At 50.8% G+C, this 24,935-nt stretch overlaps 1 protein-coding gene across 2 annotated transcripts in view; it reads left to right on the plus strand.

Moving 5' to 3' along the window:
• Nucleotides 1-18,493, plus strand: part of GNG7 (G protein subunit gamma 7) — a 39,820-nt gene extending 21,327 nt beyond the window's left edge. For both annotated transcript variants that reach the window (XM_074528828.1, XM_074528827.1), the window contains 2 exons: nt 13,932-14,049; nt 17,115-18,493. In XM_074528828.1, coding sequence (XP_074384929.1) covers nt 13,969-14,049; nt 17,115-17,240 — 207 coding nt within the window. In that variant the 5' untranslated portion in view covers nt 13,932-13,968 and the 3' untranslated portion in view covers nt 17,241-18,493. The remainder of the gene's footprint in view (nt 1-13,931; nt 14,050-17,114) is intronic.
• The last annotated feature ends 6,442 nt before the right edge of the window (nt 18,494-24,935 follow it).

A 24,935-nucleotide genomic window follows, 5' to 3' on the forward strand; every position in this document is an offset into this window, starting at 1 on the left:
GGAGGAGGAGGAGCCGCTCTGTGCCAAGGCCTTCCCTCCTCCTGCTGCCTCCTTTTTTTAGCCCTCAGCAGCAGCTGAATTCCCAAACTGGAATTCCAAATTCCCAGGTTTTTTTTCACACCATGCTAAATTCTCCCTCTCCTCCCTCTATTTTTAACCCCGGCAGACTCCAGGTAGGAGCAGCACAAATTAATCTCAAATTCAGGATTTGAGGACTGGAGGTTGAGTTCCTTCAGTGCTGTAAAAAAGCACTCAAAAGTGAATTTTGGGCAAATAAAACCTGAATTTAGGTGGTTGGGGGAGTTGGATTTTTGACCCTGAGTTTTAAATTCAGCTCTTAAATGCAGATGGTTTTGCAGCAGATTGGGTGGGTGGGTGTTGGCTTTAAAATAGTGAAATTTGGGATAAAAATACATGGAAATTAACAGCTCACAAGCAAAAATAAATGGATTAAAAGTAGCTGGAATGGGTGAGGAGGAGGGGAACAGGATCAGCTGTGTCACCTCAGTGTCCTGGCACCGAGCTCCTCCTAATTTCACCTGCTTAATGAAGGTGCTAATTAGGCAGGGATTGCACAGGGCCAGGTCTGGCCTGCTCAGGTGAGCCTCTCCATCCTTGTCCCAGTTTATCCCAGTTTATCCCAGTTTATCCCAGTCTGGTCACTCCAAGGCTTTTCCCAGCAGCACAGAAATGTTGATTATCCATTTTTTATCCAATTAGAGATGCAAATTGGGATTTACAGCTGGGAATTCCAAGCCAACATCACTGTGCCCCTTTGCACTGTGCCAGGTTGCTCCATCCCTGGAATTCCCAGGGATCCAGGCCCGGCTGCTGCTTTTCCTCCTCCTTCCATCCCCACAGAGCTGTGACTTTCCCTCCCCAGCTCTGTTTTTGTTCCTGCTGCAGCTCCAGAGGGTGACAGGGGGACAGAGCCACCCTCAGCCATCCCCAACACCACGAGGGGCTCAGAGCCCGATGGCTCCTCTGCATTTGTTTCACCATCAAACCCCAGCAAAGGCCACAGCTTCTCCAGGAATCCATCCCAGTTCCTCAAAGGGAGGAATTCCCTCCCAAATCCCACCCAAATCTCCTTTTTTCCAGTTTGGAAGCCATTCCCTGATCCTGATCATTTTCTTGGCTTGATCTTTTCCTGATCAAGCAATTCTCTCCTGATAATTTTCTTGGCTTGATAATTTCCTTGTTTCACCATCAAACCCCAGCAAAGGCTGCAGCTTCTCCAGGAATCCCATCCCAGCCCCTCACAGGCCGGAATTCCCTCCCAAATCCCCCTTTCCAAGTCTGGAATCCATTCCCTGATCCTGATCATTTTCTTGGCCTGATCATTTTCTGATCAAGCCATTCCCTCCTGATAATTTTCTTGGCTTTATAATTTCCTTGTTTCACCATCAAATCCCAGCAAAGGCTGCAGCTTCTCCAGGAATCCCATCCCAGCCCCTTAAAGGCAGGAATTCCTTCCCAAATCTCCTCTTTTTCAGTTTGGAAGCCATTCCCTCCTGGTGATTTTCTTGGCCTGATCATTCCTGATCACTCCTCTGCATTTGTTTCACCATCAAACCACAGCAAAGGCCACAGCTTCTCCAGGAATCCCATTCCAGCCCCTCTCAGGCAGGAATTCCCTCCCAAATCCCCTTTCCCAGTCTGGAATCCATTCCCTTTATCCTGGCACTCTGTAAATAACCCCTGCCCCTCCCTGCCAGCTCCTGCAGAGCTGCAATCCGCTCTCTCCAAAGCTGGAGAATTTCCCCTCTTTCCCTCTCCCTGTTTTTCCCCAACCTGCAGCAGATAATTTTCTAAATTTAAACCCCCATCCAGCCCAAAGGGCAGCTCCCTCACGTGCCTCAGCCCTTTGACACAGTGGGGAAAATTCCCTTTTTTAGCCTGGGCCGGCCGCTGGCAGAGCCCCAGCCCTGAGCTCAGCCCTGGAGCTGTGCCAGCCCAGCGTGACCGAGAGAAAAGAAAAGAACCTTCAGCTTCCTCCCAGAGAAAAGAACAGAACCTTCAGCTTCCTCCCGGCCCCTCACATGACGCTGCGCTCATCGGCCTTTTCCCAAAAAGCCGCGGTTTTGCGGGAAAACTGCAAAAAGCTGCTGGGCTCCAGCAAGCACAGAGGAGTCATCGGGCTCTGAGCCCCCCTCGTGGGGTTTGGGGATGATTGAGGGCGGCTTTGTCATCGCTGTCACCCTCTGGAGCTCCAGCAGGGATGAAAACAAAGCTGGGGAGGGAAAGTCATGGGACTGCGGGGATGGGTGGAGGAGGAAGAGCAGGGGTGGCGCTCATGTGATGGCCGTGCCCCAAAGGGCACTCACGCGGCCGGGGAGCGGGAAATGAGCTGGGGCCTGGTGCCAGCAGGGCCCTGGAGCAGCTCTGTGGCCCCATTCCAGAGTGGGAATGAACCCCAGTGCCAGCAGGGCCTGTTTGTAGGAAATGGGAATTCCAGAGTGGCTTCATGTCCCCATTCCAGAATGGGAATAAACCCCAGTGCCAGCGGGGGATTGGGGATCCCGGAGCAGCTCTGTGTCCCCATTCCAGCACAGGAATGATCCCCAATGCCAGCAGGGCCTGTTTGTAGGAGATGGGAATTCCAGAGTGGTTCCATGTCCCCATTCCACAATGGGAATGAGCCCCAAATGCCAGCAGGGCCTGTTTGTAAGGAATGGGGGTCCTGGAGCAGCTCTGTGTCCTTTTCCAGAATGGGAATGATCCCCAGTGCCAGCAGGGGAATGGGGGTCCTGGAGCAGCTCTGTGTCCCTGTTTGAGAATGGGAATGAGCCCCAGTGCCAGCAGGGCCTGTTTGTAGGAAATGGGAATTCCAGAGTGGTTCCATGTCCCCATTCCAGAATGGGAATAAACCCCAATGCCATCCAGGGGATTGGGGATCCCGGAGTAGCTCTGTGTCCCCATTCCAGCACAGGAATGAGCCCCAGTGCCAGCAGGGCCTGTTTGTAAGGAATGGGGGTCCTGGAGCAGCTCTGTGTCCTTTTCCAGAATGGGAATGATCCCCAATGCCATCAGGGGAATGGGGATCCCGGAGCAGCTCTGTGTCCTCATTCCAGAACAGGAATGAGCCCAAATGCCAACAGGGCCTGTTTGTAAGGAATGGGGCTCCTGGAGCAGCTCTGTGTCCCTGTTTGAGAATGGGAATGATCCCCAATGCCAGCAGGGTCTTTTTGTAGGAAATGGGAATTCCAGAGTGGTTCCATGTCCCCATTCCAGAATGGGAATGATCCCCAATGCCAGCAGGGTCCCCATTCCCTACATTTCCTTTTGTAGGGAATGAAGATCCTGGAGCAGCTCCAGGTCCATTCCAGAATGGGAATGAGCCCCAATCCCTGATGCCAGCAGGGCTCACTTGTAGGAAATGGGAATTCCAGAGTGGCTCCATGTCCCCATTCCAGAATGGGAATAAACCCCAATGCCATCAGGGGAATGGGGATCCCGGAGCAGCTCTGTGTCCCCATTCCAGCACAGGAATGAGCCCAAATGCCAGCAGGGCCTGTTTGTAAGGAATGGGGATCCTGGAGCAGCTCTGTGTCCCTGTTTGAGAATGGGAATGATCCCTGATGCCAGCAGGGCCTGTTTGTAGGAAATGGGAATTCCAGAGTGGCTTCATGTCCCCATTCCAGAATGGGAATAAGCCCCAATCCCTGATGGCAGCAGGACCCTTTTGCACAGAATGGGGGTCCTGGAGCAGCTCTGTGTCCCTTTCCAGAATAGGAATGAGCCCAAATCCCCGATGCCAGCAGGGCCCTTTTGTAGGAAATGGGAATTCCAGAGTGGCTTCATGTCCCCATTCCAGAATGGGAATAAACCCCAGTGCCAGCAGGGGATTGGGAATCCTGGAGCAGCTCTGTGTCCCTGTTCCTGAATGGGAATGAGCCCCAATCCCTGATGCCAGCAGGGCACTTTTGTAGGGAATGAGGATCCCACAGTGGCTCCATGTTCCCATTCCAGCCTGGAGCTGCAGCTGGGTGTTCATCCCAAATTTGTGGGGTTCAGGTTTTGGGGTTTTGCTCCCCAGCAGGGCTGAGTTCTCCCATTCCAGGTGAATTCCTGCCTTAGGGAAAAGATTCTCCCTTGGGCTTCATTAGCAAAGGGCTGTTAATTATGGGGCTGCACCTGGGAAATTGGGGAGAAGGAGATTCCAGCCAGGCCTGAGCTCCCTGGAATGGGAGAGAAGGAAAAAAAGGGATGAATTCCTTGGGGATGCTTCGGCTTTCCCTGGATTTTAAGGTTTGAATGGATTGAGGTGGGATGGAGCAGCTCCAAAAGGTCCATGCATGCTGTTGGTGGGACATGGAGTGGCTGAAAATCCATTCCTGAGCAGAGCCCGGGAGTTTTTAGGGAGTTTTAAGGAGTTTTTTAAGGAGTTTTTAGGAAGTTTTCAGGGGAGTTTTCCCACCCTGCGATGGCTCCTGGTCCCACGCCACAGAAATCTTGAGGTCTGAAGGGAGGGGGATAAAAAAGGGGAATGAAAACTTGCTGCAGTCAGGGAAAAATTCAATGGCTCATTGAGGCTGCTGCAGGAAGTGTGAGCGGAAAATGGAGCCGGCTTTGTTCTTGCCCAGACAGGGAGCGAGCCCGCGGCCCCAACAGCCGCGCTCTGTTCCCCGGAGCCGTGAGGTCACCCCGAAAGGCAGGAACGGGCTCTGGGATCGCCGGCCCGGCTCCCCCCGCCTTTCCTGGCTCCGGGCTCGCTCCAAGGAGGCGGCGGCGGCTCCTGGGCCGGCTCCAGCCAGGGGGAGCTGCTGCGTCCCCGGGTCCCAAAACCCTGGGGCTGCCCCGTCCCGAAATCCCAAAACACGGAGGGTTTGGAGACCCTCGAGCTGCTCCATCAATCCCAAAACATGGAGCTGCTGCATCCCCGGATCCCAAAACCCTCAGGCTGCCCCATCCCTAAATCCCAAAACACGGAGGGTTTGGAGACACTGGGGCTGCTGCATCCTGAAATCCCAAAACACGGAGGGTTTGGAGACCCTCAGATCTCTTCATCCTGAAATCCCAAAACACGGAGCTGCTCCATCCTGAAATCCCAAGACACAGAGGGTTTGGAAACCCTGGGGCTGCTGCATCCTGAAATCCCAAAACACGGAGGGTTTGGAGACTCTCGGATCTCTTCATCCTGAAATCCCAAAACACTGAGCTGCTGCATCCCCAAATTCCAAAACCCTCAGGCTACCCCATCCCTAAATCCCAAAACACAGAGGATTTGGAGACCCTGGGACTGCTCCATCCTTAAATCCCAAACCATAGAGGGTTTGGAGACCTCCCTAAATCCCAAAACATGGAGAGTTTGGAGACCCTCAGGCTGCTCCGTCCCTAAATCCCCAAAAAATGGAGGGTTTAGAGACCCTTGAACTGCTCCATCAATCCCAAAACATGGAGCTGCTGCATCCCCGGATCCCAAAACCTTCGGGCTGCTCTGTCCTTGCATTCCCAATCCTGGTGGGTTTGGAGACCCTCGAGCTGCTCCATCCTGAAATTCCAAAACCCTCAGGCTTCTCCATCCCTAAATCCCAAAACACAGAGGGTTTGGAGACTTGGATCTCTTCATCCTGAAATCCCAAACCACGGAGCTGCTGCGTCCCCGGATCCCAAAATCCTCAGGCTGCTCCATCCCTAAATCCCCAAAAATTGAGGATTTGGAGACCCTTGAGCTGCTCCATCAATCCCAAAACATGGAGCTACTCCATCCTTAAATCCCAAACCACAGAGGGTTTGGAGACCTCCCTAAATCCCAAAACATGGAGCTGCTGCATCCCCGGATCCCAAAACCCTCTGGCTTCTCCATCCATCCCTAAATCCCAAAACTGGGAGGGTTTGGAGACTCTTGGATCTCTTCATCCTGAAATCCCAAAACACGGAGCTGCTGCATCCCCAAATCCCAAAACACAAAGGTTTTGGAGACCCTCAGGCTGCTCCATCCCCGAATTCCCAATCCTGGAGGCTTTGGGGTTTTTTGCAGCTCCATGTCATGGATGTGAGGCTGCTCTTTAATTAATTAAAAGCACGATTTAATTAAGGCTGAGTTCCAGGGGTGCATCCTCCATCCCCAGCACAGAGCAAATCCCAAATCCCGCTGGGAAAAGGAGGCTGCACCAATCCCACATTTTTTTGGGACAGGGATGGGGGCGAAGGAAGACAAAAGGAGCAAAATTTCAGTCCTGGAAGGGTAAATGAGGCCCTGAGGGGTTTGTAGGGTCCTGGAAGGGTGAATGCGGAGTTTATGGGGTCTTGGAAGGATAGAGAGGGTCCTGAGAGGTAAATGGGGTCCTGAGGGGTTTATAGGGTCCTGGAAGTGTAAATGCAATCCTGAGAGGTAAATGAGGTTCTGGAAGGGTAGAGAGGGTCCTGAGAGGTAAATGGGGTCCTGGAAGGATGAATGTGACCTGGAGGGGTTTATGGGGTCCTGAAAGGGTAAATGCAGCCCTGAGAGGTTTATGGGGTCCTGTAAGGGTAAACGCGGTCCTGAGGTGTTTATGGGGTCCTGGAAGGGTAAATGAGACCCTGAGGGGTTTATAGGGTCCTTATAGGGTCCTGGAAGTGTAAATGTGGTCCTGAGATGTAAATGGGGTCCTGAAAGGGTAAATGCAGCCCTGAGAGTTTTATGGGGTCCTGTAAGGGTAAACGTGGCCCTGAGGTGTTTATGGGTCCTGGAAGGGTAAATGAGACCCTGAGGTGTTTATGGGTCCTGGAAGTGTAAATGTGGTCCTGAGATGTAAATGGGGTCCTGAAAGGGTAAACGCGGTCCTGAGGTGTTTATGGGGTCCTGGAAGGGTAAACGTGGCCCTGAGGTGTTTATGGGGTCCTGGAAGGGTAAACGCGGTCCTGTGGGGTTTATGGGGTCCTGGAAGGGCGAATGCCGCTCAGGCTCTGTCTGTCGGAGGAGTGGCACTGCAGCTATGGCAGGAATGCAGGAATTGCCGGCGCTCTCGGCATCAGCGCATTTTTCCGCGCTGCCGTCAGCCCGGGCAGGTGGCACCGTGTGGGCCGGAGCCGCCCGGGAGCTGTGCCAGCCCCGGTGCCCGTCAGGCCGGGACAGGCCCGGCTTCCCGAACGGTTTCACCCTCGTGACCGCGATCCCGGCGCCGCGTTTCGGTTGGGAAAGGTTGGGCTGAGCCCGGGGAAAGGTTTGGGGATGGATTTGGGGATGGATTTGGGGGATCCGCGCCTTCTCCATCGCGCCGGGAATAATAAATCAATCCATAAAGAAATGGATGAAAGGGCAGAGGCTGCTCGGAGCCAGCCCAGCTCCGTGATGGGAGAGGAGGAGGAGGAGGAGGAGGCGTCTCCTGCAGCTCGGAGCCGCTGCTGAGTCACGGCTCGGCAGAGCCAGCGCTGCTGTCACCGCTCTGTCACGGCTCTGTCACGGCTCTGTCACCGCGCTGTCACCGCGCTGTCACCGCCGCTGCTGCGCGCCGCTGACTCAGGAGCTGCGCGGGTTTGCGCTGCTTTTTCCCCAACAAAAACAGCCCCAAATGGGGACTTTGTCAGCCTTGCCGGGCGCACACAGCGAGAGGGAGCTCGGGAACAAAGCGGCGCCGTGGGACGCGGAGGGGCCGCCCCGGCCGTCACTCGGTGCTGCCGTGACGCGACACCGGGAGGGTGGCACAGCCTCCACTGGGGGCAATGCGAGCGCAAAACTCGGGATGTGAGCTTGGAAATGCAGGGACGGAACCCAGGAGAGATCTGGGGCTGTTCATGAGTCAGACGTGGCTTTTAGTCCTGAATATCCAAACCGGTTTGAAACACCAAATCCCGATCATTCCAGGGTTTATCCTGCCCTCAGTGCTTTCCCTAAACCAGGCAGGAGTGGTTGTGCCCCAGCCAGGCCCTGCTGAGCTGTGTTTGCATCATTCCCAAACCTCTCCTGCACTGTGGGATCCCGGATTTCCCAACCTTGCTCCCAGCTCTGCCACTCCAATGATCCCTCCCTGCCTTTTCTCTTGCGTTCCCTGTATTTGTATCGATTTCCGATTCCCTATAATCGATACCCTGTATTTGCATCGATTTCCTATTCCCTATAATCGATACCCTGTATTTGTATCGATTTCCGATTCCCTATAATCGATACCATGTATTTGCATCGATTTCCCGTGGTTTCAGTGCTGCTGGGAAAACTTTCTGTCAGTGTTCCCTGCACTGGGATGTGCCAGACCCAGGAGGATCATTCCGGTGACTCCATCCCTGCTGGAGTTTAAAACACCAAATCCTGATCATTCCAGGGTTTATCCTGCCCTCAGTGCTTTCCCTAAACCAGGCTGGCGTGGTTGTGCCTCAGCCAGACCCTGCTGAGCTGTGTTTGCATCATTCCCAAACCTCTCCTGCACTCCAGGATCCCGGATTTCCCAACCTCCCTCCCAGCTCTGCCACTCCAATGATCCCTCCCTGCCTTTTCTCCTGCGTTCCCTGTATTTGTATCGATTTCCTATTCCCTATACCATGTATTTGTATCGATTTCCTATTCCCTATAGTCGATACCATGTATTTGTATCGATTTCCTATTCCCTATAGTCGATACCATGTATTTGCATCGATTTCCTATTCCCCATAATCGATACCCTGTATTTGCATCGATTTCCCGTGGTTTCAGTGCTGCTGGGAAACCTTTCTGTCAGTGTTCCCTGCACTGGGATCTGCCAGACCCAGGAGGAGCAGCTCAGTAACTCCATCCCTGCTGGAGTTTAAAACACCAAATCCTGATCATTCCAGGGTTTATCCTGCCCTCAGTGCTTTCCCTAAAACGGGCAGGAGTGGTTGTGCCCCAGCCAGACCCTGCTGAGCTGTGTTTGCATCATTCCCAAACCTCTCCTGCACTGTGGGATCCCGGATTTCCCAACCTCCCTCCCACCTGTGCCACTCCATTGATCCCTCCCTGCCCTTGCTCTTTGTGTTCCCTATATTTGTATCGATTCCCTATAATCGATACCCTGTATTTGTATCGATTTCCCGTGGTTTCAGCGCTGCTGGGAAAGCTTTCCCTGCACTGGGATGTGCCAGACCCAGGAGGAGCATCCCGGTGACTCCATCCCCGCTGGAGGAGCTCCAGGGCCCAGCGTGAGGGACAGCGCCACCAGAGCCATTCCCGAAAATCGCCCTCCCCCGTCCCGAGCTGCCGGGAGCAGGCGGGGAGCGCTGCTGCAGAATTCAGGAGGATTTTTATTTTTGTTTGTGCTCGGCAGGGCTGCGGTGACTCAGGCCCGGTGCTGAGTCACGGAGCAGAGCCGGGCGAGGCCGAGTCAGCGCTGGCCCCGCTCCAGCAGCAGCAGCAGGAGGTGGGAGCGGGCCGGGCTCCTGTTTGCCCCCCTGGCAGGAGGGGTTCTGCCTCTGTGGGGTCGTTGCTTCACTTTTGGGGCTGTGCAGGAGAACTGGGTGTCCCCGCTGTCCTGTGCTCCCTGCCCAGGCTGCGGGCGTCACATCCCGGCCCTTTCCCAAACGCTGATTGCGTTAGAAAATGGGCAAAGGGATGATGGGGATGGATCCAAAATTGGAGCTCTGCTGGATGCAACCCAGGGCACTGCTGGATCCAACCCAGGGCAGTGCTGGATCCACATCTGGGCACTGCTGGATCCATACCAGGGCACTGCTGGATCTAAAACCAGGACAGTGCTGGATCCAACTCAAGGCACTGCTGGATCCACAGACAGGGCAGTGCTGGATCCAACCCAGGGTGGTGCTGGATCCAAAACCAGGACAGTTCTGGATCCAAAACTTGGGCAGTGCTGGATCCAAAATCAGGGCAGTGCTGGATCCCAAACCAGGGCACTGCTGGATCCAACCCAGGGCACTGCTGGATCCAACCCAGGGCACTGCTGGATCCACATCTGGGCACTGCTGGATCCAAAATCAGGGCAGGGCTGGATCTCAAACCACGGCAGTGCTGGATCCACATTTGGGCAGTGCTGGATCAAAAACCGGAGCACTGCTGGATCCATACCGGGCACTGGTGGATCCAAAACTTGGGCAGTGCTGGGTCCACATCTGGACACTGCTGGATCCAAAAACAGGGCAGGGCTGGATCCAATCCAGGGCAGTGCTGGATCCAAAATCAGGGCAGTGCTGTGGGTCCAGCAGTGCCCAGATGTGGATCCAGCAGTGCCCAGGCTGTAGATCCAGCACTGTCCTGGTTTTGGATCCAGCACTGTCCAGATTTGGATCCAGCAGTGCCCTGGCTGTGGATCCAGCACTGTCCTTCTTTTGGATCCAGCAGTGCTCTGGTTTTTGATCCAGCACTGTCCAGATTTGGATCCAGCAGTGCCCAGATGTGGATCCAGCACTGTCCAGATTTGGATCCAGCCCTGCCCTGCTGTGGATCCAGCCCTACTCTTGTTTTGGATCCAGCAGTGCCCTGCTGTGGATCCTCAGGCTGCTGCAGGGACAGGGGTGGGGGTGGGAGCAGCTCCCAGAAGTTCCCTGAACTCTCCCTGGGCTGATTCATCGGCCTCGCTCCGTAAACAGGAAGCTGAGAAAGTCCAGGCAGGTGATCCTGTGCTGCTGCAAACACTTGGGAACACAAATTCCTGGCATTTTTCCCCCCCCAGCTGCCTGCTAACTCTTGTCCAGGTGAACGTTGTTCTGGCAGTGGTGCAGCAGGAAGGGCTCTGGAGGTCACGGCACAGGGGGAGAAGGAGCTGGGGGTTGGCACAGAGCTTTTCCCTGCTCCCAATCCCCTTGCAGAATTTGGGATTGGGAGGGATTCAGATCCCCCTGTGGGACAGCACCGACTGCTGCTTCTCTCTGCTCTTGGGAGGGGAAAAGGCCCTGCTGGGAAGGGGGAAGCTGGGATTCACTGGGATTCACCGGGGAGCTGCAGCTGGGCTGTTTTGGAGCACCTCAAATGGGAACAGGGAAACTGGGATTCGCTGGGATTCACTGGAATTCGCTGGGATTCACTGGGAATCACTGGGGAGCTGCAGCTGGGCTGTTTTGGAGCGCCTCAAATGGGAACAGGGAAACTGGGATTCACTGGGATTTACTGGGATTCACTGGGATTCAATGGGATTCACTGGGAATCACTGGGGAGCTGCAGCTGGGCAGTTTTGGAGCGCCTCAAATGGGAACAGGGAAACTGGGATTCACTGGGATTCACTGGGAATCACTGGGATTCGCTGGGATTCACTGGGGAGCTGTAGCTGCGCTGTTTTGGAGCGCCTCAAATGGGAACAGGGAAACTGGGATTCACTGGGATTCACTGGGAATCACTGGGATTCACTGGGGAGCTGCAGCTGCGCTGTTTTGGAGCGCCTCAAATGGGAACAGGGAAACTGGGATTCACTGGGATTCACTGGGATTCAATGGGATTCACTGGGATTCACTGGGATTCGCTGGGATTCGCTGGGATTCACTGGGAATCACTGGGTTTCACTGGGAAACTGGGGAGCTGCAGCTGGGCTGTTTTGGAGCGCCTCAGATGGGAACAGGGAAACTGGGATTCACTGGGATTCGCTGGGGAGCTGCAGCTGCGCTGTTTTGGAGCGCCTCAAAGCGGAGCAGCAGCTCCTTCCCCCGGGAACAGCCTCCTTCCTCCTCCCGTTTTCCACAGAACCGGACCTGATTTCACCCTGGCAGCTTCCCCGTGCTGGCCTGACTTAACTTCCAGGACGGGAGAGAGGCGGAGATTCCCAAACAGCGCCGATAATTCAGGGAATCCTCCCTCCCTCCCTCCCTCCCTCCCTCCCTCGGGGAGCCGGGAATGCGAGGCTGCAGCTCTGCTTGTTTTCCCCACCCTGCCCCATTCCCGAGTGCTGCTCAGGGATTGAGGAGCTGAGAGCGCTGCCAAACAAAATAATCCCTGAGAGTGCCCTTGTGGTCTGGAATGAACTCCCCAAACGTCTCAACACAGGCGAGACAGCGAGGATTTGGGCTGGGCCGGGCGCTCCCACCCCCGGTGCCGCCGGGAACGCTCGGCTTTGAAGCTGCCAGGCCCGGGGAGAAGCTTGGAGGAGCCTCTAATTAAGGCATGGAAGGGCTGCAGTGGGCGGCTGGCGGGTTTGCTTTGGCTCCTTCCCCTCCTGGAATCGTGTCTGGCTCTGGTGGGAGGTGGGAGCTGCCCCCCGTGCCCTGCGGGCTGAGTCAGCGGCTGGGGCACCTCCAGGGGGTGGCACAGAGGGCACAGGCCAAGGGTGGTGTCTGGGCAAGGGGTTCGGTGTGGCTGGAGGTGCCCACGGGATGGGGGGGTTGTTTGGGTGTTGTGGAAAAAAATCCGTCAGTTCCTGCTGTGAAAGCAAGGAAGGGGGTTCAGGCATTGTGGGGGTGCAGGGACACGGCCCCGTGGGCAGGTGGGATGTAAATCCCATGAGGAGGTTGGACACAAATCCCATGGAAATGTTGGACACAAATCCCATGGGAAGGCTGGACATAAATCCTATAGGAAATTGGGATATAAACCCCATGGGAAGGTTGGACACAAATCCCGTGGAAATGTTGGACACAAATCCCATGAGGAGGTTGGACATGAATCCTATAGGAAATTGGGATATAAATCCCATGGAAATGTTGGACACAAATCCCATGGACAGGTTGGACATAAATCCTATGGGAAGATTGGATATAAATCCCATGAGGAGGTTGGACATGAATCCTATGGGAAGGTGGGACACAAATCCCATGGGAAGGTTGGATATAAATCCCATGGAAATGTTGGACACGAATTCTATGGGAAATTGGGATATAAATCCCATGGGAAGGTTGGACATAAATCCGATGGGTGGGTTGGACATGAATCCTATAGGCAAGTGGGACACAAATCCTATGGAAAGGTTGGATATAAATCCCATAGGAAGGTTGGACATGAATCCTATGGGAAGGTTGGACACAAATCCCATGAGGAGGTTGGACCTAAATCCCATGGGAAGACTGGACACGAATTCTATGGGAAATTTGGATATAAATCCCATGGGAAGATTGGACACGAATTCTGTGGGAAATCTGGATATAAATCCTATGGGAAGGTTGGATATAAATCCCATGGGAAGGTTGGACACAAATTCTATGGAAAATTGGGATATAAATCCCATGGGAAGGTTGGATATAAATCCCATGAGGAGGTTGGACATGAATCCTATAGGCAAGTGGGACACAAATCCTATGGGAAGGTTGGAATAAATCCCATAGGAAGGTTGGACATAAATCCCATGGGAAGGTCGGACACAAATCCCATGAGGAGGTTGGACATAAATCCCATGGGAAGACTGGACACGAATTCTATGGGAAATTTGGATATAAATCCTGTGGGAAGGTTGGATATAAATCCCATGAGGAGGTTGGACATAAATCCTGTGGGAAGGTTGGACACGAATTCTATGGGAAATTGAGATATAAATCCCATGGGAAGATTGGATACAACTCCCATGGGAAGGTCGGACACAAATCCCATGAGGAGGTTGGACACAAATCCTATGGGAAGATTGGATATTTATCCCATAGGAAGGTTAGATATAAATCCCATGGGAAGGTGGGACACAAATCCTATGGGAAGCTTGGGCAGAAATCCCATGGGAAGTTCAGATGTGTTCCCATGGACACAGCCCCATGTGCAAGCTGGACATGACCCACATGGAGGTGTCACCTGCCCAGGGACCCCAAAGCCCCCCAGGGACCCCCAGGGACCTCAGAGCCCCCCAGGGACCCCAAAGCCCCCAGAGCCCCCCTGGGTGCCCAGCCCTGGGGCAGAGCTTCCCTCCCACAGAACCGGGCGGATTTTTCCATCTGCTCAGCAGAACTTCCAACAGAACTCCCTGCAAAGAGGATCCTGAGGCTCCTTCAGGGAAAGAGGAACTTGAAACAACCTCAGGAAGCATCAGCGGGGCCACCAAAGCTCTTTTTTGGTGGCTGTGGGTGTGGGGGATGAATTTTAACCCCCATGATCCCATCCTGGGTCCTGCTGCAGCCCCTCTGTGCCCGTGTTCCCTCAGGATTCTGCTGTGCTGGGCCCGGAGCCGATGGCAGAGAATGTCCACGACTAACAACATAGCCCAGGCCAGGAAGCTCGTGGAGCAGCTGCGCATCGAGGCCGGGATCGAGAGGATCAAGGTGAGGATGGGGCTGGGAATGGGCTCTCTTTGTTATGGGAATGTGCTATTTTTTATAGGATTGTGCTCTTTGTTATAGGATTGTGCTCTTTGTTATAGGAACTGTTATAGGAATGTGCTATTTTTTATAGGAATGTGCTCTTTGTTATAGGAACTGTTACAGGATTGTGCTCTTTGTTATAGGAACTGTTATAGGATTGTGCTATTTTTTATAGGATTGTGCTCTTTGTTATGGGAACTGTTATAGGATTGTGCTCTTTGTTATAGGAACTGTTATAGGATTGTGCTCTTTGTTATAGGAACTGTTATAGGATTGTGCTCTTTGTTATAGGAATGTGCTCTTTGTTATAGGATTGTGCTCTTTGTTATAGGAACTGTTATAGGAATGTGCTCTTTGTTATAGGAACTGTTATAGGAATGTGCTATTTGTTATAGGAACTGTTATAGGAATGTGCTATTTTTTATAGGAATGTGCTCTTTGTTATAGGAACTGTTATAGGATTGTGCTATTTTTTATAGGAACTGTTATAGGAATGTGCTATTTTTTATAGGAATGTGCTATTTTTTATAGGAATGTGCTCTTTGTTATAGGAACTGTTATAGGAATGTGCTATTTGTTATAGGAACTGTTATAGGAATGTGCTATTTTTTATAGGAATGTGCTCTTTGTTATAGGAACTGTTATAGGATTGTGCTATTTTTTATAGGAACTGTTATAGGAATGTGCTATTTTTTATAGGAATGTGCTATTTTTTATAGGATTGTGCTCTTTGTTATAGGAACTGTTATAGGAATGTGCTATTTGTTATAGGAACTGTTATAGGAATGTGCTATTTTTTATAGGAACTGTTATAGGAATGTGCTATTTGTTATAGGAATGTGCTATTTTTTATAGGAATGTGCTCTTATAGGAACTGTTATAGGATTGTGCTCTTTGTTATGGGAACTGTTATAGGATTGTGCTATTTTTCATAGGAATGTGCTCTTTGTTATAGAATTGTGCTCTTTGACTTTGTTGACACACTGACAAAACTCTCCTTTGTCCCCTTGAAAAGGAAATAAGCTAAAAGTTTCTCTCCTTAATGAGGTGAAAAGGCATCTCATAGGACTTGGAGGACTTCTTCATTAAGGATAGCTAATTGGACAAGAGTTAAAAAGTCTGGCTTGGACAATTCACTAGAAAAAAGAAAACAAAAAAACAACAAACAAACAAAAAAAAACCTAAAAAAGAAAACAAAAAAACCAAAAAAACCTAATGGCTTTTGTGAAGTGTTTTTCTAGAGGATGAGACACACTTAGATTATGTTTTTCTCTATAAAAAAAATTTGTTATTTTGAGTTCTATTACAACTTTTTTGTTTCCAACACTGCCACAAAAGCCATCTCACTCACTGAGCTGGGAATATTCCCATAAATTCTTGATTTTCCCTCCAATATCCAGGTCTTTAAAGCTCCTCCCAAATCCCTGAAAAACACAGATACAATAATAGCACTTTTAAATCCTATAGAGAAAAGCTGGATGTAAATCTCCAAAAATCCTGCAAGCTCTGGTGACTCTGAGCTGGGAATATTCCCATAAATTCCTGATTTTTCCTCCAATATCCAGATCTTTAAAGCTCATCCCAAATCCCTGAATAACACAGCTACAATAATATAATTTTTAAATCCTATAGGGAAAGGCTGGATGTAAATCCCCAAAAATCCTTGGAATATTCCCATAAATTCCTGATTTTCCCTCCAATATCCAGGTCTTTAAAGCTCATCCCAAATCCCTGAATAACATAGATACAATAATAAAATTTTTAAATTCTATAGAGAAAAGCTGGATGTAAATCCCCCAAAAATCCTGGGAATATTCCCATAAATTCCTGCTTTTTTCCTCCAATATCCAGGTCTTTAAAGCTCCTCCCAAATCCCTGAATAACACAGCTACAATAATAATATCCCTTTTAAATCCTATAGGGAAAGGCTGGATGTAAATCCCCAAAAATCCTGGGAATATTCCCATAAATTCCTGATTTTTCCTCCAATATCCAGGTCTTTAAAGCTCCTCCCAAATCCCTGAATAACACAGACACAATATTCCATTTAAATCTCCTTGCTGGGGCATTTCTCACTGTAAATTTTGATTTTCCACCTCCAAAATTCCCATTTTTCTCCTCATCTCCCTAAAATTTCTATTGGGAAAAGCTGAATGTCAAACCCCAAAAATTCTGGGAATATTCCCATAAATTCCTGATTTTTCCTCCAATATCCAGGTCTTTAAAGCTCATCCCAAATCCCTGAATAACACAGATACAATAATATCCCTTTTAAATCCTATAGAGAAAAGCTGAATGTCAAACCCCAAAAATCCTGGGAATATTCCCATAAATTCCTGCTTTTTCCCTCCAATATCCAGGTCTTTAAAGCTCACCCCAAATCCCTGAATAACACAGACACAATATTCCATTTAAATCTCCTTGCTGGGGCATTTCTCACTGTAAATTTTGATTTTCCACCTCCAAAATTCCCATTTTTTTCTCCTCATCTCCCTAAAATTTCTATTGGGAAAAGCTGAATGTCAAACCCCAAAAATCCTGGGAATATTCCCATAAATTCCTGCTTTTTTCCTCCAATATCCAGGTCTTTAAAGCTCATCCCAAATCCCTGAAAAACACAGCTACAATAATAATATCCCTTTTAAATCCTATAGAGAAAAGCTGGATGTAAATCCCCAAAAATCCTGGGAATATTCCTGATTTTTCCTCCAATATCCAGGTCTTTAAAGCTCATCCCAAATCCCTGAATAACACAGACACAATATTCCATTTAAATGGATATTCCATTTAAATTAAAATTCCATTTAAACCCTAAATCTCCTTGCTGGGGCATTTCTCACTGTAAATTTTGATTTTCCACCTCCAAAATTCCCATTTTTTTCTCCTCATCCCCCCGGAATTTCTATTGGGAAAAGCTGAATGTCAAACCCCAAAAATCCTGGACTTTGAGGTGGGATTATCCCCCAAATTCTTGCGATTATCCCTCAAATTCCTGCTTTTTTTTTGTTTTTATCCCCCAAATCCAGGTCTCCAAAGCATCCTCGGAGCTGATGAATTACTGTGAGCAGCATGCTCGGAATGATCCTCTGCTGGTGGGAGTTCCTGCTTCTGAGAATCCCTTTAAGGACAAAAAGCCCTGCATCATCCTATAGCTGTGGATCCTTCCGGAAGGAATTTCCCCATCCAGCCTCTGGATCCAGGCTCCTCCACAGCTCCACCTGCACCCAGGGGTAAAAACTCAACGCTGGCTTCAAACAGAACTTCAAAAAAAAAAAATTCCTGAGAAAAACAAAAAAACAAAAAAAAATCCAAGAAAAACAAAACAAAAAAAAAATCCCGGAGAAAAACAAAATAATACCCCCAAAAAAAGTAAATTTGGAAGTGGGGATTTTTAGGGAAAGGGTGGTTGCTTCCTGGAAAGGAAAGGGGATTAAGAATTGGAATCAGGATTTTCGAATTTACCCAAGGGTTGAGGGAGGAAAGGAAGGTGGGGAGGGGATTTTTTTTAATTGGGATATTTGGATTTGGGAAAGGGGTGGAGGAGGAGGAGGAGGAGGAGGAGGTGGGGTCATTCCCAGTGGGATGTGAGAGCTGGACCTGGATCCAATCAGAGCCAAAAATCAGCAGGAATTTCCTCTGGAGAAGGGGTGAGCTGGGAACCATTTTGTAAAAAAATCAGTACAAAAAAAAAAAATCAAAAAAAAAACCCCAAAATCCCCAAATCCAGCTGGAAAAATCCCAGTTGGGAATGGCCAAAGGGAGGCTGGGGAGGCTTTTCCCTGCATCCCACAGCTGTGCTGGGATCCAGGGATGGCCCTGCAGGGCAATTCCCAGCTGGGAGAGAGCCCAGGGGGAATTTTAGGGATCCCCAGGGATGGGGATGTCGGGATCTTTGGGGGTCTCCCAAATTCAGGGAGGGAGGGAAAGGAAGGAGCTTCCTTGGTGCATCCAGAATCTTGGAAAAATCCAATTTTTCGGGGGAGTTTCAACCCGAATCAGCAAATTCCCAGCGTTTCCCATCTCCCTTTTCCAACACTGGAATTCTTCCCATTAAATCCAGGGCCTGGGAATTGTCCAGGGAGGTTTAGGGCAGGTGGGGAAGGGGAATGGAAGGATCAGTTCTGTTCCCATCCCTTGGGAATCTGGGGCTGGGATTGAACTGGGAGGGCTTGGATCCCACTGGGATGGGCTGGCGTGGAGGGGAGAGCAGGAAAAATGGGAACAGGAAAAGGGGATCTGGAAAAATGGGAACAGGAAAAGGGGATCTGGAAAAATGGGAGCAGGGAAAGGGGAGCAGGAAAAATGGGAGCAGGAAAAGGGGATCTGGAAAAATGGGAACAGGAAAATGGGATCTGGAAAAATGGGAGCAGGGAAATGGGATCTGGAAAAATGGGAGCAGGGAAAGGGGATCTGGAAAAATGGGAACAGGAAAATGGGATCTGGAAAAATGGGAACAGGAAAATGGGATCTGGAAAAATGGGAACAGGAAAAAGGGAGCTGGAAAAATGGGAGATGGAAAATGGGATCTGGAAAAATTGGAGCAGGAAAAGGGGGATCTGGAAAAATGGGAGATAGAAATAGAGAAAGGGGAGCAGGAGGAGCTTCCATGGAGCCCTTGGGTGGATGCTCGGGAGAACTCCAGGAATTCCACAAAGTGGGAAAAGGACAAATCCAAGGATTTGGGTGCAGTGTCCAATCCCAATCCCTGTCCCAGGGCCCATCCTGGTGCTCAGCAGCTCCTGGGAGACATTCCCAGAATCCCAGAATCCCAGAATCTAGAAAAGATTTCCCAAAACAACCATAGGCAGAGCCAGGATTCCCAGGTTTTTGGGAAGAGGAGGGATAAAAAACAACCCAGGCAGAGCTGATGGGAAATCCTGGGAGTTTCCCCATTCCCCACAAAGCTTTGGATCGAGTTGGGAATGCCAGGGATGGGGTTGGGAATGCCAGGGATGGGGTTGGGGTTAGGAATGCCAGGATTAGGAATGCCAGGGATTGGATTGGGAATGCCAGGGATGGGGTTAGCAATGCCAGAATTAGGAATGCCAGGGTTAGGAATGCCAGGATGGGGTAGGAATGCCAGGGATGGGGTTGGGGTTAGGAATGCCAGGGTTAGGAATGCCAGGGATGGATTTGGGAATGCCAGGGATTGGATTGGGAATGCCAGGGATGGGAATGCCAGGATTGGGAATGCCAGGGATGGATTTGGGAATCCAGGGATTGGATTGGGAATGCCAGGATGGGGTAGGAATGCCAGGATTAGGAATGCCAGGGATGGGGTTGGGAATGCCAGGGATGGATTTGGGAATGCCAGGGATGGGGTTGGGGTTAGGAATGCCAGGGTTAGGAATGCCAGGGATGGATTTGGGAATGCCAGGGATTGGATTGGGAATGCCAGGGATGGGAATGCCAGGGTTAGGAATGCCAGGGATTGGGTTGGGAATGCCAGGGATGGATTTAGGAATGCCAGGGATTGGATTTGGAATGCCAGGGTTAGGAATGCCAGGATTGGGAATGCCAGGGATGGGTTTGGGAATGCCAGGGATGGGGTTAGCAATGCCAGAATTAGGAATGCCAGGGATGGGGTTGGGGTTAGGAATGCCAGGGATGGGGTTAGCAATGCCAGAATTAGGAATGCCAGGGATGGGGTTGGGGTTAGGAATGCCAGGATTAGGAATGCCAGGGATGGGTTAGGAATGCCAGGGATGGGGTTGGGGTTAGGAATGCCAGGGATGGGGTTGGAGTTAGGAATGCCAGGGATGGATTTGGGAATGCCAGGGTTAGGAATGCCAGGATGGGGTTAGGAATGACAGGGATTGGATTGGGAATGCCAGGGTTAGGAATACCAGGATGGGTTAGGAATACCAGGGATGGATTTGGGAATGCCAGGGATGGGGTTAGCAATGCCAGGGTTAGGAATGCCAGGATTGGGAATGCCAGGATGGATTAGCAATGCCAGGATTGGGTTGGGAATGCCAGGATGGATTAGCAATGCCAGGATCCCATCACGGGGCAGGGAGCAATTCCCATGGGGAAGGAATTTGCAATTCCCTGGATTCCCGCTGAACCCTCGCGGCCCAAACCGGTGCTGCTGGGAGGGGTCAGCGGTGCTGGAGCTGCTTTTCCAGGGGCTGATGGAATTCCCAGGGGGCTCCTGTCCCCTCCCGGCTGCAGGAATGTCGCTGTTCCCTGTTCTCTGTCATTTGCCTTTGCCACGTTCAACCCTGAAGCTGTGCGGCTTTTCCTGGGAATGCTCCCCGAATTCCAGAGCCCGGGAATGTCCCCCCATCCCTTGGGGGGGGAGCAGAGCTGGGAAAACCGGGATATTTTCCCAATAATTTCCCTCCCTGTCCCTCAGCCCCGGCAAAGCCTTTATTGGAGGGTTTGATCCCGAATCCCGAATCCCAAATCCCGAATCCCGAATCCCGAATCCCGCTCCAAGCTCCGCCCGCCGGGATTCCCGAGCCCAGCCCGGGATTCCTCCTCCAGGAGGGAATTCCCTCTCGTCCTTAATCTCTCGGGCAGTTCCAGCCTTATTTTTCTACTCCAGATCTGATTCTTCCTCTGTGTTCGAGACCAGAGCTTGGTGCTATCCTTGGAGCCGGGGCTGGAGCCGGGAATTCTTCCTCCTCCTCCTCCTCCTCCTCCTCCTCCTCAGGGGCTCCAACCCCTCCATCCCGGGAGGATCCCGAGGGATGGGGATCCCAAGGGATGCTGGGTCAGATATTTTGGGGTCTGGGTGCTTTGGGGGGGTCGCTCTGCCTCCCCCATGCCGGGGTCCTGCCCGAGCCAAAGCCACGCTGGAGCCGGGAAATGGGAAAAGGGAAAAGGGAAATGGGAAAAGGGAAAAGGGAAATGGGAGAAGGGAAAAGGATCTGGGAAAAGGGAAATGGGAAAAAGGGGTTGGGAAAAGGGAAATGGGAGAAGGGAAAAGGATCTGGGAAAAGGGAAATGGGAGAAGGGAAAAGGATCTAGGAAAAGGGAAATGGGAAAAGGATCTGAAAAGGGAAATGGGAAAAGGATCTAGGAAAAGGGAAAAGGGAAAAGGGAAAAGGATCTGGGAAAAGGGAAAAGGATCTGGGAAAAGAAAAATGGGAGAAGGGAAAAGGGAAATGGGAAAAAGGGGTTGGGAGTAGGGAAAAGGATCTGGGAAAAGGGAAATGGGAGATGGGAAAAGGGAAAAGGATCTGGGAAAGGGGAAATGGGAGAAGGGAAAAGGATCTGGGAAAAGGGAAATGGGAAAAGGGAAATGGGAAAAGGGAAAAGGGAAAAGAGAAAAGGGAAATGGGAAAAAGGGGTTGGGAGAAGGGAAAAGGATCTGGGAAAAGGGAAAAGGGAAATGGGAAATGGGAAAAGGGAAAAGGATCTGGGAAAAGGGAAATGGGAAAAGGGAAATGGGAAAAGGGAAAAGGGAAAAGGGAAAAGGGAAAAGGATCTGGGAAAAGGGAAATGGGAGAAGGGAAAAGGGAAAAGGGAAAAGGATCTGGGAAAAGGGAAAAGGATCTGGGAAAAGGGAAAAGGATCTGGGAAAAGGGAAATGGGAGAAGGGAAAAGGAGCCAGGAAAAGGGACAAGGAGCAGGGAAAAGAGATAGGAGAAAGGAAAAGGGATGGGAGAAGGGAAAGGGGTGGGAGAAGAGGTTTGGAAAAGGGAAAAAAGGAGTTGGGAGAAGGGAAAAGAGATTGGGAAAAGGGAAATGGGAGATGGGAAAAGGAGCCAGGAAAAGGGACAAGGAGCAGGAAACAGAGGTTGGGAAAAGGGGATGGGAGAAGGGAAAAAGGGAAATGGGAGATAGGAAAAGGGAAAACGGGTGGGAGAAGGGAAAAGGGGCCAGGAAAAGGAGCAAGGAGCAGGAAAAGGGGTTGGGAAAAGGGAAAAGGAGCCAGGAAAAGGGGCAGGGAGAGGGAGAAAGGCCAGGGAGCATCTCCCAAGGGATCCTGAATGCCGAGGGTCCCACCAGGAGCTGCTGGCAGGTGCTGGTGTCTCCATGGATGACTCATTTTTGTTGGGGAAAAAAAAAAAAATTCCTTTAATTTTTCTTTTTTTTTTTTTTTTTCTTTTTTTTTCCCCACCTTTTTTTTTTTTCCCTTTTTTTTTTTTCCCAGAATTTTCTCCTTGTCCGAGTAAATCCGTGCTCATGCCGTGGGTGTTTTTTTTGTATGGCAGAAATAGAAGTGCAGATTCCCCAGTAGTTGCTTGTACTTTGTTCAGTGCATTTGCCAAATCAGTTTATTTAAAAAAAAAATTTAAAAGAAAAAAAAAAAAGGAAAAAGGAGGAAAAAAACACCAAAAAAAAAAAAAAAAAAGAGGGGGAAAAAACCACACAAAAAAAGACTTTTCAGAACTTTTTAAGTGCTGGAAGGGGGAGCAGGAGGAGCTGGAGCCCAGCTCCACAAAAGCCTTTTTTTTTTTGGGATTTAACCACATGCCCAGATCTGCCCGGCCTTTCTTTATGGGATGTGGTGAAGCCAGTGCCAAAAATAGAGATCTGGGAATAAAAGGGCCAGGGAAAGCAAACATTGCTCCTGTTCCAGTTTTCCTGCCCTCCCTGTCTCGGGGGATGGAGCTGGGACACCCCGGAGCCTCTGCAGCTCCCAAATGCCCCTTTTGATTTTCCCCCTCAAATCCTTTCAAAATCCACCTTTATTTAACAAAATCCCAATAATTCCTTTACTCTTTAACCCACATGGAATCCTTGGCTCTCCTCGTTTTCTCCTTCTCTCTGGTCTATCATTCAAATAATCATTAATTATTATTATTGTTATTATTATTATTATTATTATTTGCCAAACTCTGATCTCGTTGCCAAACGCCAATCCAGGTTTTTTTTCCGGACTGTCCTTAGGAAGTGGTCGGTGTCTGTGCCGTAGGCTCCTCATCCGTCTGCAATTCCTGATTTTTTTTTATTTTATTTTTTGGGGTTGTTTTGTTGATTTTGCCCTTTCTCGTGTGCCACAGCCCCCAGCCCCTCCCCTCGCACCGTGTTTAATATTTCGTGGAATCGTTGTTCCCAAGTGAATGGATCACACAATAAAAAAGGCTCACTTTGCATTTTGCCAATTTGCTCTGCCTGTGCTGAGAATTCCGGGTGGGAATTCCGGATCCTCCCTCGGGATTCCCTTGTCCCCTTGGGATTCCTCTTTCCCAGCCCTTGGAGCTCCCTTTGGGATTGGGAATGATGATTCCTGGGAATTGCAGCCCCTCAAGGATCTCAGAAATCCCAAATCCTTGGGAATCCTCCAACTTTCCCACCTTCTGGATGCTCAAATGGGATTGGGAATTCCAATTCCTGGGAATTGCAGCCCTTCAATGATCTCAGCTCAGAAATCCCAAATCCTTGGGAATCCCTCCACTTTTTGGGATTCTCCTTTTCCATCCCCTGGATGCCCAAATGGGATTGGGAATTCCAGTTCCCAGGAATTGCAGCCCCTCAAGGATCTCAGAAATCCCAAATCCTTGGGAATCCCCCAACTCTCAGGGATTCCCATTTCCCACCTCCTGGATGCTCAGGTGGGATTGGGAATTCCAATTCCCGGGAATTGCAGCCCTTCAGTGATCTCAGAAATCCCAAATCCTTGGGAATCCTCCAACTCTCAGGGATTCACCTTTCCCACTTCCTGGATGCTCAGATGGGATTGGGAATTCCAATTCCCAGGAATTGCAGCCCTTCAATGATCTCAGATCAGAAATCCCAAATCCTTGGGAGCCCCTCCACTTTTTGGGATTCTCCTTTCCCACCTCCTGGATGCCCAAATGGGATCGAGAATGCCAATTCCAAGGAATTGCAGCTCCTCGAGGATCTCAGCTCCTCAAAAATCCACCTTGGGAATCCTCCAACTCTCAGGGATTCGCCTTTCCCACCTCCTGGTTGCTCAAATGGGATTAGGAATTCCAATTCCCGGGAATTGCAGCCCTTTAATGATCTCAGCTCAGAAATCCCAAATCCTTGGGAATCCTCCAACTCTCAGGGATTCCCATTTCCCACCTCCTGGATGCTCAGCTGGGATCGGGAATGCCAATTCCAAGGAATTGCAGCTCCTCGAGGATTTCAGCTCCTCAGAAATCCCAAATCCTTGGGAATCTCCACTCTCAAGGATTCCCATTTCCCACCTCTTGGATGCTCATCTGGGATCGGGAATGCCAATTCCAAGGAATTGCAGCCCCTCAAGGATCTCAGAAATCCCAAATCCTTGGGAATCCTCCAACTCTCAGGGATTCCCTTTTCCCACCCCTGTTCTCCCCATCCCCGGTGGCTCCTCCTGGGAATTCCTTTTAGGAATCTCCTTTTTCCCTGGAAATCTCCGGAGCCATCCCATCCCCATCCCACGGGGAAAACCAAACCCAGCGCTGAATTCCTTCCCTTTTATTTCCCGTTCGAAGCGATCCCGGCCCGGCTGGAATCTGAGCGCGTCCTTGGAATGCGCCGCTCCCGCTGCAGCCGCGGGCCGGGAATTGTTGGGATTTTTCAGCGTCTGCTCCCAAAAACGCCGCTGGGAAGGGCGGGATGGACAGAGGGACAAACAGCAATTCCCGTGTCATTGTCCCCAAGCCAGAATCCCAAATCCCCCCTAATTCCCTTCTGAACCCGGAGGTGGCAGCGGGTGGCGGTGCCAAAGCGACACCGGCCGGGTGGCACCGGGCTGGCAGCGGCTAAAAATAACCCTCCCTCCTCCGCCGGGCTATTTTTAGCCTGGCTGCCGCTCTAATTAACTCCCGGCCGCCCTAATTAACTCCTTCCCCCCGGAGCCGCGGCCACCGGGACGGCGCGGGGGGCGCGGGGACAACCGCGGGTCCCCCCCGGTGCCACCGGAGCGGGGACAGCACCGAGGTCACCCCGCGACCGCGGAG

Source organism: Zonotrichia albicollis, chromosome 29 (genome assembly GCF_047830755.1).
Source record: "Zonotrichia albicollis isolate bZonAlb1 chromosome 29, bZonAlb1.hap1, whole genome shotgun sequence".
Lineage (NCBI taxonomy): Eukaryota > Metazoa > Chordata > Aves > Passeriformes > Passerellidae > Zonotrichia > Zonotrichia albicollis.